This window comes from Maylandia zebra, linkage group LG8, assembly GCF_041146795.1.
Source record: "Maylandia zebra isolate NMK-2024a linkage group LG8, Mzebra_GT3a, whole genome shotgun sequence".
Classification (NCBI taxonomy): Eukaryota; Metazoa; Chordata; class Actinopteri; order Cichliformes; family Cichlidae; genus Maylandia; species Maylandia zebra.
Genome location: NC_135174.1, coordinates 12,422,253 through 12,434,630, shown reverse-complemented (window position 1 = coordinate 12,434,630; position 12,378 = coordinate 12,422,253). Strand labels below are relative to the sequence as shown.

The following is a 12,378-nucleotide window of genomic DNA, read 5'->3' as shown; positions in this document are numbered from 1 at the left end:
TGAGATGCTAAAGTTTATTAAGAAAAGAACAGCAACAAATAATACAACAATAGTATCTTACATACATTTTGAACACTACTGCAATGTCAAAAGAAATGTTTTTAAAGTTACAAGAATGCTAGGATGCTTTTAACGGTTTGTTCATTCTGCCCTAAAGGCCCCCGGGATTAAACAGCATAATGATCCATCAAGTCAATTCATTCAACTATATCCTGATAAAACGGAAAAACTACACCAGAAAACACACTGCAGCTGTGAGACGATATCACAGAGCAATGAAGTCTAAAAAATATATTAATCTTTACAAAAAACATACACAAAAGGTCCTTTAGGCAATTTTCCATTTACAACTACAAAAAAACTACTCAAATGTTTAGCAATAAAAACTATTTTACATGTACCATTTACATACATACACATCATATAAATATCTTTTTATCTTTTTGTTGCATTAGCATGATGTCACTTGACAACAGCTTCAGTCAGTCTTTGTACTCTAAATACACAGATGTGCAGATTTTGTTTTGCACTGACTTTGTTACCGAAGAGTTTAAAAAACAGAGGACATAAAAACCTCACCACACACTTATCAACTGTGTCCTTGAACAAATAATGCTAGCCTGCATGTTTATTATAACCTGGGCAGCTACACCTGCTTACGTAGTGTAAAATGTCTTATCGAGTTCAAACACAGAGTCTGGTCTCGGTTGTTTTTTTGACTGTAAACATGCTGTGCTGAACAGCAGCATACGTAGCTAAAGCGACTCATTTCTGGAGTAAACGTGATAGTAAACCTGCACAGTGTTGTACTGTAGGTATTAATCCAAGTTGCTCAGGAAAAATATAAACATACAGTGAAAATACTTAGCAGTCGCTACAAGTCTGACTTCAACAGATACAGCAGTGACAGGTTAATGACGCGGTAGCTCAGCCGGCTCATGATCAATGACAATTCTCAGGTTATCATAATGAATGACCAACAGAAAGAAGAGAAACTACGAGAGTGAAAGGACGATGTAAATGAATGTTAACTATGTAACAACGTTAACAAAACAACTATAACATGATCTTTATCATCCTCTGCCGTTTCTGGATCTGCGTTTCAGGGCTGCTGCATAGCAGAGATGGTCAGACCTCTGTCCGTCTCCCCAGACACTTCCTCTGTCTCATAGATCTGACCCAGGGCCTCCTTTGTCTCACTCCCTTTGTTAGCCACGGTAGAGTTGAACACCCATTAGGAATATAGCCCCTCGTACGTTCCCCCACAGCAAAATTGTCCTCAGTGAGGGGGCCAGCAGGAGGTACTGTGGGGTTCCATACATTGTGGACTGGGCAGTGGTCAGGAGCAGAGGCTCTGATGGTCCAAACCCTGGTTTCCAACACTGGCTTTGGGATCATAGAATATTTACGGCTTATATTAAAAGCATATTTTTGCTTCTTTGGACACTAACTTTGGTAAAAAATAACTTAATGGAAATTTTACCCAATAGTTTTCACAAATCAATAAATTATCTGTTCCATACTACAAACTTTTTAAAAGCTGCTGGAGCATCTTTAGCATCTAGATCTAGTTTGACTTTAAAAGTTTAAAAAGAAAGGAAAATATTAAAATGGCCGTTTGGAATATTTCTGACTAATTTGGCAGCATCTGTAATTAGTGGCAGTAACAGAAAACGTAGTTTAATACTACAGGTCAGACTCCTGGGAACTCATGTCCTTTTAGTGAAGACCTTGGATTACAATCAAGCTTCTTCCATCATTCTGTGAGCAACAGCAGAGAAGCTGTGCAGCTCACTGTGGCTCATCTTTCTTGCTTAACTTCCTCTTTTAATGTAGTTCACCGCCTTCACAGAGGCCATGACGGATATGCAGTTTAACAGCTGGCATTATGTAGATGTGTTTCTGATTTTGAACAAGTGAGGTAACTGCAAGGCTCAGTAACAAAATGACTGTCCCTTTATAATGCATCAGCTTATATATCACTGATAAGTTCCTTCTCCTTAAATACAGCCCATTTGTTGAGGGTTTAGGAAACCGGAGCAGCGTCCCCATTCCTATGTTCCAGTGCTGAAAGGTCAGTCATAGCAGTTTCCTCAGTGTTAACCATCCTGTAGTGACCATTCTCTGCATCCCTACTTTCTGTGTTTCTCTTCTGTAGAAACGCGTGGATGAAGCCCACTGGCACGGGCAGTGTGGCAAATATTATTAATAAAGCCAAAACAGCCAGAGCCCAGTCAGGATATTCCAAATGCTCCTCAGAAGCCTGAAAAATCAAATCAAATGAATCATTCAGGAAGTTAAACAGTTAAGAGCTTTAGTGTATTGTGAAAGATAGTAATAAACTGAGCTTCAGGATATTAAAAATAAACTCCAAAAATCTCTTCTCAAACTGATGTTTTCTTTCCTGCAATCACAAAGTGCATATCTTTCTAAACTAATCTGCAGTAGACTGGAGCCACCCCTCATTTCTTTATGTTTTGCTTCCAACGAGCCACACGTTCTTATACTTTTTTAAAGTGGTCTTGAGCAATAGTTCTCCAGGCTTTCTAAAAGTCCTTTTTTGGCCGTTTAACACTGACCATGAACTGTTCAAGCATAAAAAAGTCACTCCACTGTGTTGTGTCGACACATAAGAGACAATTTAGCAAAGAACAAATTTAAATTCTAGGCACTCTGTTACTAGCAACCAGTGGCAAACACACCATTTTTTGCATTTCTTTATCTAATCCTTTGAAAAATGCCAAACATAACAGTTCGACAGGCTTAAAAAAGACAACAATATGATTCCCAACGAGCTAATAACTCTCAGCTCGGTGTGCTCTTTAAAAAATGAAGAAATCGGACAAGTGGCGGACAAAAGAAGAAACGACAGGCCTAAAAAAACTATCAACAGCAGATGAGCAATATCTGAAAGTAATGTCCTGATCAAATGGGGGGGGGGGAAGGGGGGAAAATCTGATTCAGGAACTGAGCCTGGCCTTTCAGCTAATCCATCTAGTGTTTTCCAAAGTTTCATCAGAAATTGTCTCAGTGAAAATGTGTCTTAAGGAGGAGAAACGGGGAGAAAAGGCTGAGCCAAGTCCAGTTCTTGTCTAATGCTAAAAAAATCAATTTCAACAAGTCTTATGAAGGGTTTACATTTTCAGCATGACAGGGATTCCAAACAAAAACACACAGTGCAGCACTGTCAGTCATGGATTCCCTAAAGAACAGACCTCCACATTCTTATAGCAGAGTGTGGGATCATCTTGACAGAGAACAGAACAAAAGGAAGGCAACATCAAAAGAAGAGCTTGGAGTAGTCTTCAAGAAGTCTGAAGAACTATTCCTGAAGACTACTTAAAGACATTGCACAAAAAGCTTTCCTAACTTAGCTGTGATGAAAGTGGACATATTAAATATCTGCTTTCAAGCCTGTTAGAATTGTAAACATTGTCTTTGCCTTATATACTGCGTTTGCATGTATGTTTGCAGATGCTTCAATAAATTCTTGCACTTCTTTCTCATAAGGAAATGAAGTGTAGTTCAAGACTTTTATAAAGTTAATAAATAACTTGATACCTTTTCCTGGTTCCATGACATATACGTGGGGCGAGACAGGAACATGCGGATAGTGGTGGCTCCGAGCAGCCCAAGCATAGCAAACAGGCAAATGTATTTCCACAGGTATTTGTAAACAACACTGGGACGCCAGCCCAGCATTCCTTCAATGTCATTAAGGAATCTTTAGTGAGAAGGGAAAAAAAGTACACAAGACTTTAGTGAGATTTATGGTTAAAAACACACCTCACTTAACCACAATCAGAAACCTCACCTATCAGCTCCATACAACCAAGACACACTGAAAGTCTCAAAAACCACCACGATGATGAGTGGCAGCGTCGCAGAGTAATCATCGAACATCATCATAAAGTAGTTCCCACAGCGCTGAGTGAAGAGCAGGCCAAGCAGAAAGCCAATGATGCAGCTGGCAACTGCAACAAGACACACATGTTGTTATAAAGAAAAAAACATCTTCTTTAATGTCAGCATAGAGCCTTTATAACAGAACTCAGTGGATGACGTCAAAATGTTATTAAAAGACATCAGTTTCAGATTCAAAGTCTGAAGCTATGCACACACTGGAAACGCCTCACTTGTCACTTTGAAGTGAAGGCTGGTCACTTGCTGGCATTTCAGGCTCTGGTTGCCTGGGTAACCATCTAATGTATTTAATACCAAGTTATATGACAGTCGTTCTTCCTTCTCATTGGATAGTCTCTTCAGTCTCAATTGCGTACAGTGGCTACGGAGCTTTATAGTATTGACAGATGTGCAGTTTAACAGCTGTCAACGACCAATCTTTTCGATTGCCTTGAGTCGTGCATGAATTTTCAAACAATAGAAGAGGTAAAACTGGTTCTTACTTGTAAGCTTGGTTTTGTTCCTCGCCAGACATTTGAAGCGTTCACTCAGGGGGGCGAGGATGCCCTCCATAGTGCCAAACATAGTGCTGAGTCCAAGATTGAGTAGCATGAGAAAGAAGAGGGCGGACCAGAAAGGGCTGCCAGGTAGGAGGGTCATGGCCTCTGTGAAGGCGATGAAAGCTAGACCTGTTCCCTCCACACCCTGAACATAAACACAGCTTTAGTCATCATGATTTGCAAGCCAATTATAACATCATCTACGTAAGCAAACTGAAACTAGTCTAAGAAGCGTAATGTTTACCTTCTGCATTTCTTTTTCCAGGTCACAGTCTGTTAAATTGCCAGGCACCATAGATGCATACTGTTCAAACCAGTTACTGTAGTCCTTCAGAGCCACAGATTTGGGATCAGAGTAGTTAAACGGTGGCATCACGTTATTGGGCACAAGACCGTCGTGAAAGTGTTTTGACAGGTCATTCAAGTTGCTATAAAAAAGACAACAGGATACAGAAAAATATTACATTTCTGATTTTGAAAATCCAAACACAATTTCCCTCAGCTACATCAACAGTGTTCATGACACGGTACATGCAAAACACACATTTTAGTCTTATAATTAAACATACCTGGCTACACACTCCATGACCTTGTTTTTAGCTCGGAAACCAAGGACAGCAAAGACCACTAGAGTAGCCAGCACAGATGTGAGGAAGTTTATGAAGGAGACGGTGAAGGCATCACGGTGGCAGTTGTTGTTCCTGGGGTTGTAGGAAGAGTAGGCGATAATGGACCCAAAGCCAAGGCCCAGCGCAAAGAAAACCTGCGTAGCTGCCTGCCGCCACACCTGCACATCTGCCCAGATTTCCAACTGCATTGCAGAAACAAAAGCTGTGTCAAAGAACTATTTATATCTCTTTCTCTTCTCTACACTGAACCAGACGTTTTATCTGCCGATACCTTGGGGTAGAACATGAAGCCGATTCCTTCAAATGCTCCATCCAGCAGGAGCCCTCGGATGAGAAAGCAGAACAGCACCACGTATGGGAAGATGGAAGAGAAATACATCACCTAGGGAAGCAGAAAGAATAATTACCTGTGTGCAAAACACATCATAATAAACACATAATGTTAAATATAGAGGTCAGCATGGTTTTAAATATTAAAAGCTATTTACAGACGTGTAAACTTTGTTTACTGCATCATTACAACTGCATATGAAATTAAAACAGACTTATTATGCTTACAGTTCAAAATAACCCCTATTCATCATGCACTGGGGCTCAGCCCCTTAGTTCATCCTGTGACTGAAACAAGCCATTTTAGCTACTGCCCCTTTAAGTGACCTGTCTCCTGATTGGCTGCCCCTGGCAAACAGAAGGTTTTAACTGCTGGCTTTATTTGATGTCATACATGCCAGGAGAAGGAAAAAAACTGTCTGAGACTGAGCGTTTAGAGCAGTGTGGAGCTTGAGCTTTATTTATCCCATTTATATAGCAATTTCTTTTGTTATAGCCGTTGAATGATTAAAATAAATGAATACAATATTTTAAAATGAACAAAAAAGTAGAGATGGACCGATCCGATATTACGTATCGGTATCGGTCAGATACTGACCTAAATTACTGGATCGGATATTGGAGAAAAATTAAAAATGTAATCCGATCCATTAAATATCACGAAAGCACCTCACAAAACTTGAACTCGCCTCAGAACGTTAGCACGTCGGAGCAGTATGCATCACGTGATAGAGCGGCTGTGGCATGCGGGACCTGTCGGTGGTCTGGATAGCATTTGGAGCTTCGCTAGCAACCCGGCATTTCATCTCCGACAAAGTTATCCCGAGAGAAGTAAAGCAAGTGTGTAAGTCCATCCCTGAATGTTTGTAAAGCATTCCTGCGTTAAGCTTAACAAGCGACTGCCTCTTCTTGCTGCTACTTCAATCATGAAACTGCTTAATGATCAGCTGATTGGCTTTTCTGTCACGAGTCCGTCTCTCTTGTTTGCTTTTGGCCCACTTTGCACCAGAAAGAGGAAACCAGTGGATAAACAACAGCAGCACGTTTAAGCTTGATCAGCTGTTGTTAGAATGTATTTAATATTACTTTCTACACCAGGATCTTTTTCTACGTAGCTGACGGCTGGTAACTGTGCAGGGGCGGATCTAGCAAAGTTTAGCCAGGGGGGCCGATAGGGCATTAACAGGGAAAAGGGGGCACAAAGACATACTTTTCTTTCTTATTCTCATTTAAAATGTCTAGCTTTTAATAAATAATTATCTGACACCCAAAGTTTTAATTTGATGTAAAATGAATAGAAGTCAATTACTGTATATAGTAACTATTAAGTCTAATATATATACCCTAGTAAGCTATAGTACTTTTTCCTTTGGGAAGGTACCATCTGTGCAGTCTGCAATTTTGTTGAAGAAAGATGTTGAATCTATTTAATATTTCTTGAAAAATTATTGATTTCTGTGCATTTTTTTTCACACTGCATCAAATTAAGGTTGATTACGTCGATTAAGCATCATGAGGTGGAGCGTGAGGGGTGGTTCCCTATTTTTTATTTATTTATTTTTGTTGTTGCTGGGAGTTGGAACCCTATTAGTTAGGTTGCTTAATATTTATGCTAAGTACTCTTTAAAATACCAGAATAGGGAGGATGGTGTAGGTTTAAGTTTATTAGATTGATCAGTATTGCTGAACTATGAAATATTTTTCTTTGCATACAGGTATAACAGAATAGCTTTAGTGTAGTTGTTGTTTTAAACTTGAGTATGAACTTATACAAAATGCAGCAAGATATTTAAAAAAAACAGTTTTGTTGATTAAAAAACACTATATCGGATTCATATCGGTATCGGCAGATATCCAAATTTATGATATCGGTATCGGACATAAAAAAGTGGTATTGTGCCATCTCTACAAAAAAGCAAAACAGAATTTTAAATACCAATGCAGTAAAGAAAGAGGACAATGGTGTGAGAATGTGCCAACAAATTTGTCCTATTAAGACCACAAGTTTTAACTGGGCCTCCCTCGCTGCCTGCCTGTGCTTATCACACCAAAAACATATGGCTCTTGTGATTGAAACAGCAGGAATCATCTGATATGAGCTCAGTGAGTGAGCGAGTGACGTTAGCATCAAAACACAGTATACAGCAAAATATATCATCCCCATCATGTGTTTACTGTAGGCAAGACAAAATTCTTGGACTTGAACCACATAATCCTTCTTTTTTTAATGTTTGTCCCCCATTGTGGTGTACAGCACCAAAGAGAAAAGACTGTTTAATGCATTAAGGGAAACAAACACCACGGTATGAACCATGAATTAAAATTTACAAAAATATTAAAATATGTGATATAGTTTTTGCCATTTGAGGTCAGCCGACACGTAAGCCACGCATTCCACAGATTCAGGCACTCAGAGTAACCCTGAAATCCAACACATGACAGGGATTTAACCCAACTGAGAGACGTAAACAGCACGCAGCGCTGCATGTCACTGTTACTCAGCAAGACAAATGAAGGACTTGTCTTTTGTTATTTTTGTTATATTTGTTATTTTCTAATCAGCTGATTCCTGAGTAAACACTAGAATAAATATTTCATTTCCAAAACAGTTATTTTCTTTAAAGCTACCAAACAAACCTGTTCCAGCATTATTTCTAATGGAGTCACCAGTTTTTCCTTTAAATGTGATTCACACAACACCAGTGTGTATATTACATTGTGGATAAACACACTCATCAGTCATTTAACACTGAGACATTTGAAGAAGAGACTTATATATATAATAAAGATATAATAAAGGTGCTTCGCTATAACAAATGGACACAATAAGAACGGACAGGTACCTTTACAGACGTCTTGATACCCTTGAACATCCCCAGACACACGATGGTCCAGGCTGCCAGCAGACAGCAGACGATGTAAGTGTTGAAAGAGCCCGTCTCATCGATTGAATCTGTGATATCCAGAGCTTTGCGGTACCAGAAATACGACGTGGGAGAACTCTTGATACATTCCTTTACTGGTGAGAAAAGGAAAAGTACACATCAAATTACAACGCTTACATTAGACACCACTCATGCTCACAACTTTGTGAGTTTTGAACCTTAATGCGCCGCGTTTACCTGTTACATTCCCCTGTTCTGGGCACTTCTCCCAAGGTAATGGGTGCTGGAATGAGTTCCCGAGATAGAAAAGACTCCATGCAAGGATCACATTGTAGTAGAGAGCCACAAAGAAACAAACCTGAGAACAGTTGAAAACAAGATAATACGTTAAAACCAGAGAAGAAGAAAGTATGCGCATTGCTGTAGGCCGTACAGAATGAAAGAGAAAGTCCTGTTCTCATAAACTACAACTGTCCTGACATTCAAGATGGAGAAGAGAATGTGGCCCTGACAGACTAATACAATTATTTGATAACAAATAACAAATTTGGTATACCACTCTATCCAAACAACTTTTAATACATAAACAGTACTTTTTCCTTCATAAAAACTCCCTGCACAAAAAGACATCTGTATATCGCACAGCCCCAAACTGATAGCGTTAGGAAGAGGAAGCGAGGAGGGTTAATTATTCAACAGTTGTTATCTTACCACACAGCTGGAGTAACCAATGCCAGAGAGCCTGGGTGAGATATATTTCCATACTCCGATGCTGCCCTGTCGGATGGCTTGACCGGCTGCCAACTCCAGGAAGAACAAGGGGATGCCCACAATCAGCATCAGCAGGATGTACAGCAGGAGAAAGGCTCCTGGGAAGAGAATGACTCTCAGTTAGCAAAAGAGCAACACCACGTGTGCAAAGAAGAAGCAGATGTTTATACTAGCACGACAGCTCTGAGTGCTTCCTCTACCAACACCAGTTTGATCTATTTGGCTTATACAGATTAGACTGCAAACACACAACTCCACTGTTTCATTTCTGGTGTTGGTCTAATCACATGCTTGTCCAGTAATGCAAAGACAGTTACTTTGTTTATTAGTTTCTGAGGGAAAGCAAGAATATCATTACAAAATAATATTTTAAAAGTTCCTACATGGAGAGGCGTATACCAGGAGCTGAAAACAATATCCTCTGCCACACAGCCACCCACTTCTGATGTGCGTGGCAGCGATCTACTGTGGTTAAGAGTTGCAGACGATTACCTCCTCCGTTCTGGTGACACAAATACGGAAACCTCCAGACATTGCCGAGTCCAACGCTGAATCCCACTTGAGCCAAAAAGTACTCTATTTTACTGTTCCATCCGGCTCGGGCGTCTGGCTCAGACGTCTCCTGCGGGCTGCTCTCTCCAGTGAGCCCGTCAACTTCTGTGGCTTCTGTCCTGTCATCATCAGCTGGCAAGGGCTGCTTCTCCATCTGAAATTGAAGGGAGCAAAATGAAAGATTTTAAAACTTTTCAAACAGATTAATAATGCAAATCAACACTTTTTTCCAAGGTTCTGCTCACATACAGACACCACAAAGAAGTCTGTCTGTACAGGTGCTTGGTCATCCAGGTCACAGTAGCTCAAGTTGAAGATATTGTTGTAGATTCATAAAGATGTTTCATCACCATCACCTCACTCAAGATGCTTCCTCAGTTCTACAAACTAATGGAGAGTCCTAGGTAGCATTTGATTGTCACCTTGGCGTTTAAGCCTAAAAAGGAATCTAGCCTATGTGGTAGTGTCTGTGTGGATTCTCGGTTTCCACATCAGTAAAAACCCTTAAAAAAAAACCAACTTCCTTAATTTTACCATTTCCAGGTTTATTTTACATTTTTTACGCAGTTGTTCGTTATAATTTTGGGATCTGTACTCAAAGAACACTGGACTGAAACATGCTACAACTTGAGGTGTTACTAATATTTAGGCCATAACAATGGCAGGACTAGGCTTAGTTGCATGGGGCACTGTACTGTCTGTTACCCGCTATGCCGCCAGACGATGAATGAATTTTCCTGGTAACCCAAGTATAAAATCATTCTTGACACAAGCGCCAATTATATACTCCATATCACTTACAGTTACTCTCAATAACACTTAAAGCACCCCAAAAATAGTCCCTTCTAGTGACTTTGCGCGGTAAATGGGCTGATGCAATGGCATCATGGCTAAGAGCATCCTCGACCATTTGACTGGAGCTTACAGAAAGCGGACAATTAACATGAAGCCAAACTCACCTGGCAAGCAGCGGGTGCAGTCAACGAGGAGGTAGAAAAAGCGACAAGTAACGAAGAGCAGCGACGATAATCCTTTATCCCTCCTTTTGGTTAGAGGAAACGGCCACGTGTCGCTGCTGAACTATTACTAAAACAACATCGAGCTCAGTTATTGTTCTGTTTCTATATTTCTTCTTTAATGTAACATGCTAGAAATTTCTCAAACCACTATTATTAAATTCTTAAATACTAAAGTAAGACCTAAAACCGCTGACTATGTTATAAACGCGGCATTTTCGTTGTTAAGCCGTTTACTACGACGTAGCTGCGTTCTTCCGCTGTCTCGCGCCACGACGCCGTGAAGCCACTCCCATTTGTGTGTTTGTGTAACTTTCAAAGTAAAATTGAGACAAAACCATCGCTTGTAATGCAATAAATCATGAAATACACAACAGTACGGTTAATATGAATAAATAAACGAATAAATCAGAAATATTAAACTATGACAAACTTAATAAGAATTTTATAATTAAAGTTTTTTTAAAGACGTGTAGAAATTACAAATACATTTGATGATGTTTTCTTTTTTATTATTATGGTACACGCGGTCTATGGAGTGTTAAAAAGTTAAAACTGGGCTTTTAATTTAGTCTAACTTCAATTAACTATAATGCACCACTGTTTACCCACTTCACCCACAGTGGGTAAAGCTTTCACCTAGATTTTAGCGATTTGAGCCTGGATTGCGCACATAACAGGCAGAGCCTTAACTCACCACTGACACGTGTTCATGTATGATGCCAGGTAGATGGTTAAAATCCGAACACGTGGGGAAATACCACTTCATCCAGGTTAAGTTGTTACCTTTATGTTTGCCACCACTAAATCTTTTGTCTCTGCTCAGTTTTCGCACTTTTATCAAAATAAGAAAATAAAAGAAAACAAAGGAGGCGGAGGCTGATGCAATAGTCTCAACATGGCTTTTACAGCCTACTGGGATTAGAACTTCGTGCCCGTGAGTGGTTGTAGCAGCATTGTTATTGTTCAGATTATATAGTTAATACATTTAAATTCTACTCCGAGCGAGGTGCGACATTTTTCTCACGCGTACAGACTCACACAATGCCACGTATGCCGGCTTGGAAGTTTTAAATAGAGCTATCTAGTATCACTATTAAACTACTAATCTACGCATTTAGAAATAGTTAGGCGTATTAATTAATAATTGATAAATACCTTGTGATACAAACAAAGTCCGTGTAATGGAAGAGGTTCTTGAAATCGTTTTTCAATTGTCCATAAACCAAAGGCGAGCTTCAACCTCACCAACTTCACTGTCTCCGCCCCCACCTCTCTATTGGAGGATAAAGTGGGACTTGTCTTGTCAATTACTGTTATGAATTATGACACCCCACTTGTGAGTTTCCCACCTCATCCCTTTAAATCAAACATGTACACTGTGCAATCATGCATCACCCAACCACCACACACACACACACACACACACACACACACACACACACACACACACACACACACACACACACACACTTCTTTCGATTGTGTGAAATAATAATCTTTATGTTCTAATTAAATTCCAAAAATGTGAAATATTGAAATCGGCCATCGTGTTATCATTTTTCACAGGAAATAAGATGGTAAAAAAGCAGCAGGTGTTGTTAATCAAATGCAATTTTTTGACGCTCGGCAAGTGGGAGGACCTCTCCGGTTTTCTGGTGTGGAACAATAATGCTTCTCCAGTCCTTCCCAGGAGTGAACATAACAGCAAATTCACCCCAAGGTTAGACTG

At 39.8% G+C, this 12,378-nt stretch overlaps 1 protein-coding gene across 3 annotated transcripts; it reads right to left on the bottom strand.

Moving 5' to 3' along the window:
* Nucleotides 1-11,912, bottom strand: LOC101480716 (sodium-dependent neutral amino acid transporter B(0)AT2). Of its 3 annotated transcripts, XM_004562432.5 has the most exons (13): nt 11,805-11,912; nt 10,590-10,716; nt 9,571-9,784; nt 9,019-9,176; nt 8,545-8,665; nt 8,266-8,441; nt 5,364-5,474; nt 5,033-5,274; nt 4,708-4,891; nt 4,407-4,608; nt 3,815-3,974; nt 3,562-3,724; nt 1-2,263 (listed from the first exon to the last, which is right to left on the bottom strand). In XM_004562432.5, the coding sequence occupies exons 3-13, from the start codon at nt 9,782-9,784 to the stop codon at nt 2,027-2,029; spliced, it is 1,968 nt and encodes a 655-aa protein (XP_004562489.1). In that variant the 5' UTR covers nt 10,590-10,716; nt 11,805-11,912; the 3' UTR covers nt 1-2,026. The 3 variants fall into 3 exon arrangements, with proteins under 3 accessions (XP_004562489.1, XP_004562490.1, XP_004562488.1); XM_004562433.5 differs by lacking the exon at nt 10,590-10,716 and having other exon boundaries at nt 11,805-11,905; XM_004562431.4 differs by lacking the exon at nt 11,805-11,912 and having other exon boundaries at nt 10,590-11,034.
* Between the last annotated feature and the right edge of the window lie 466 nt (nt 11,913-12,378).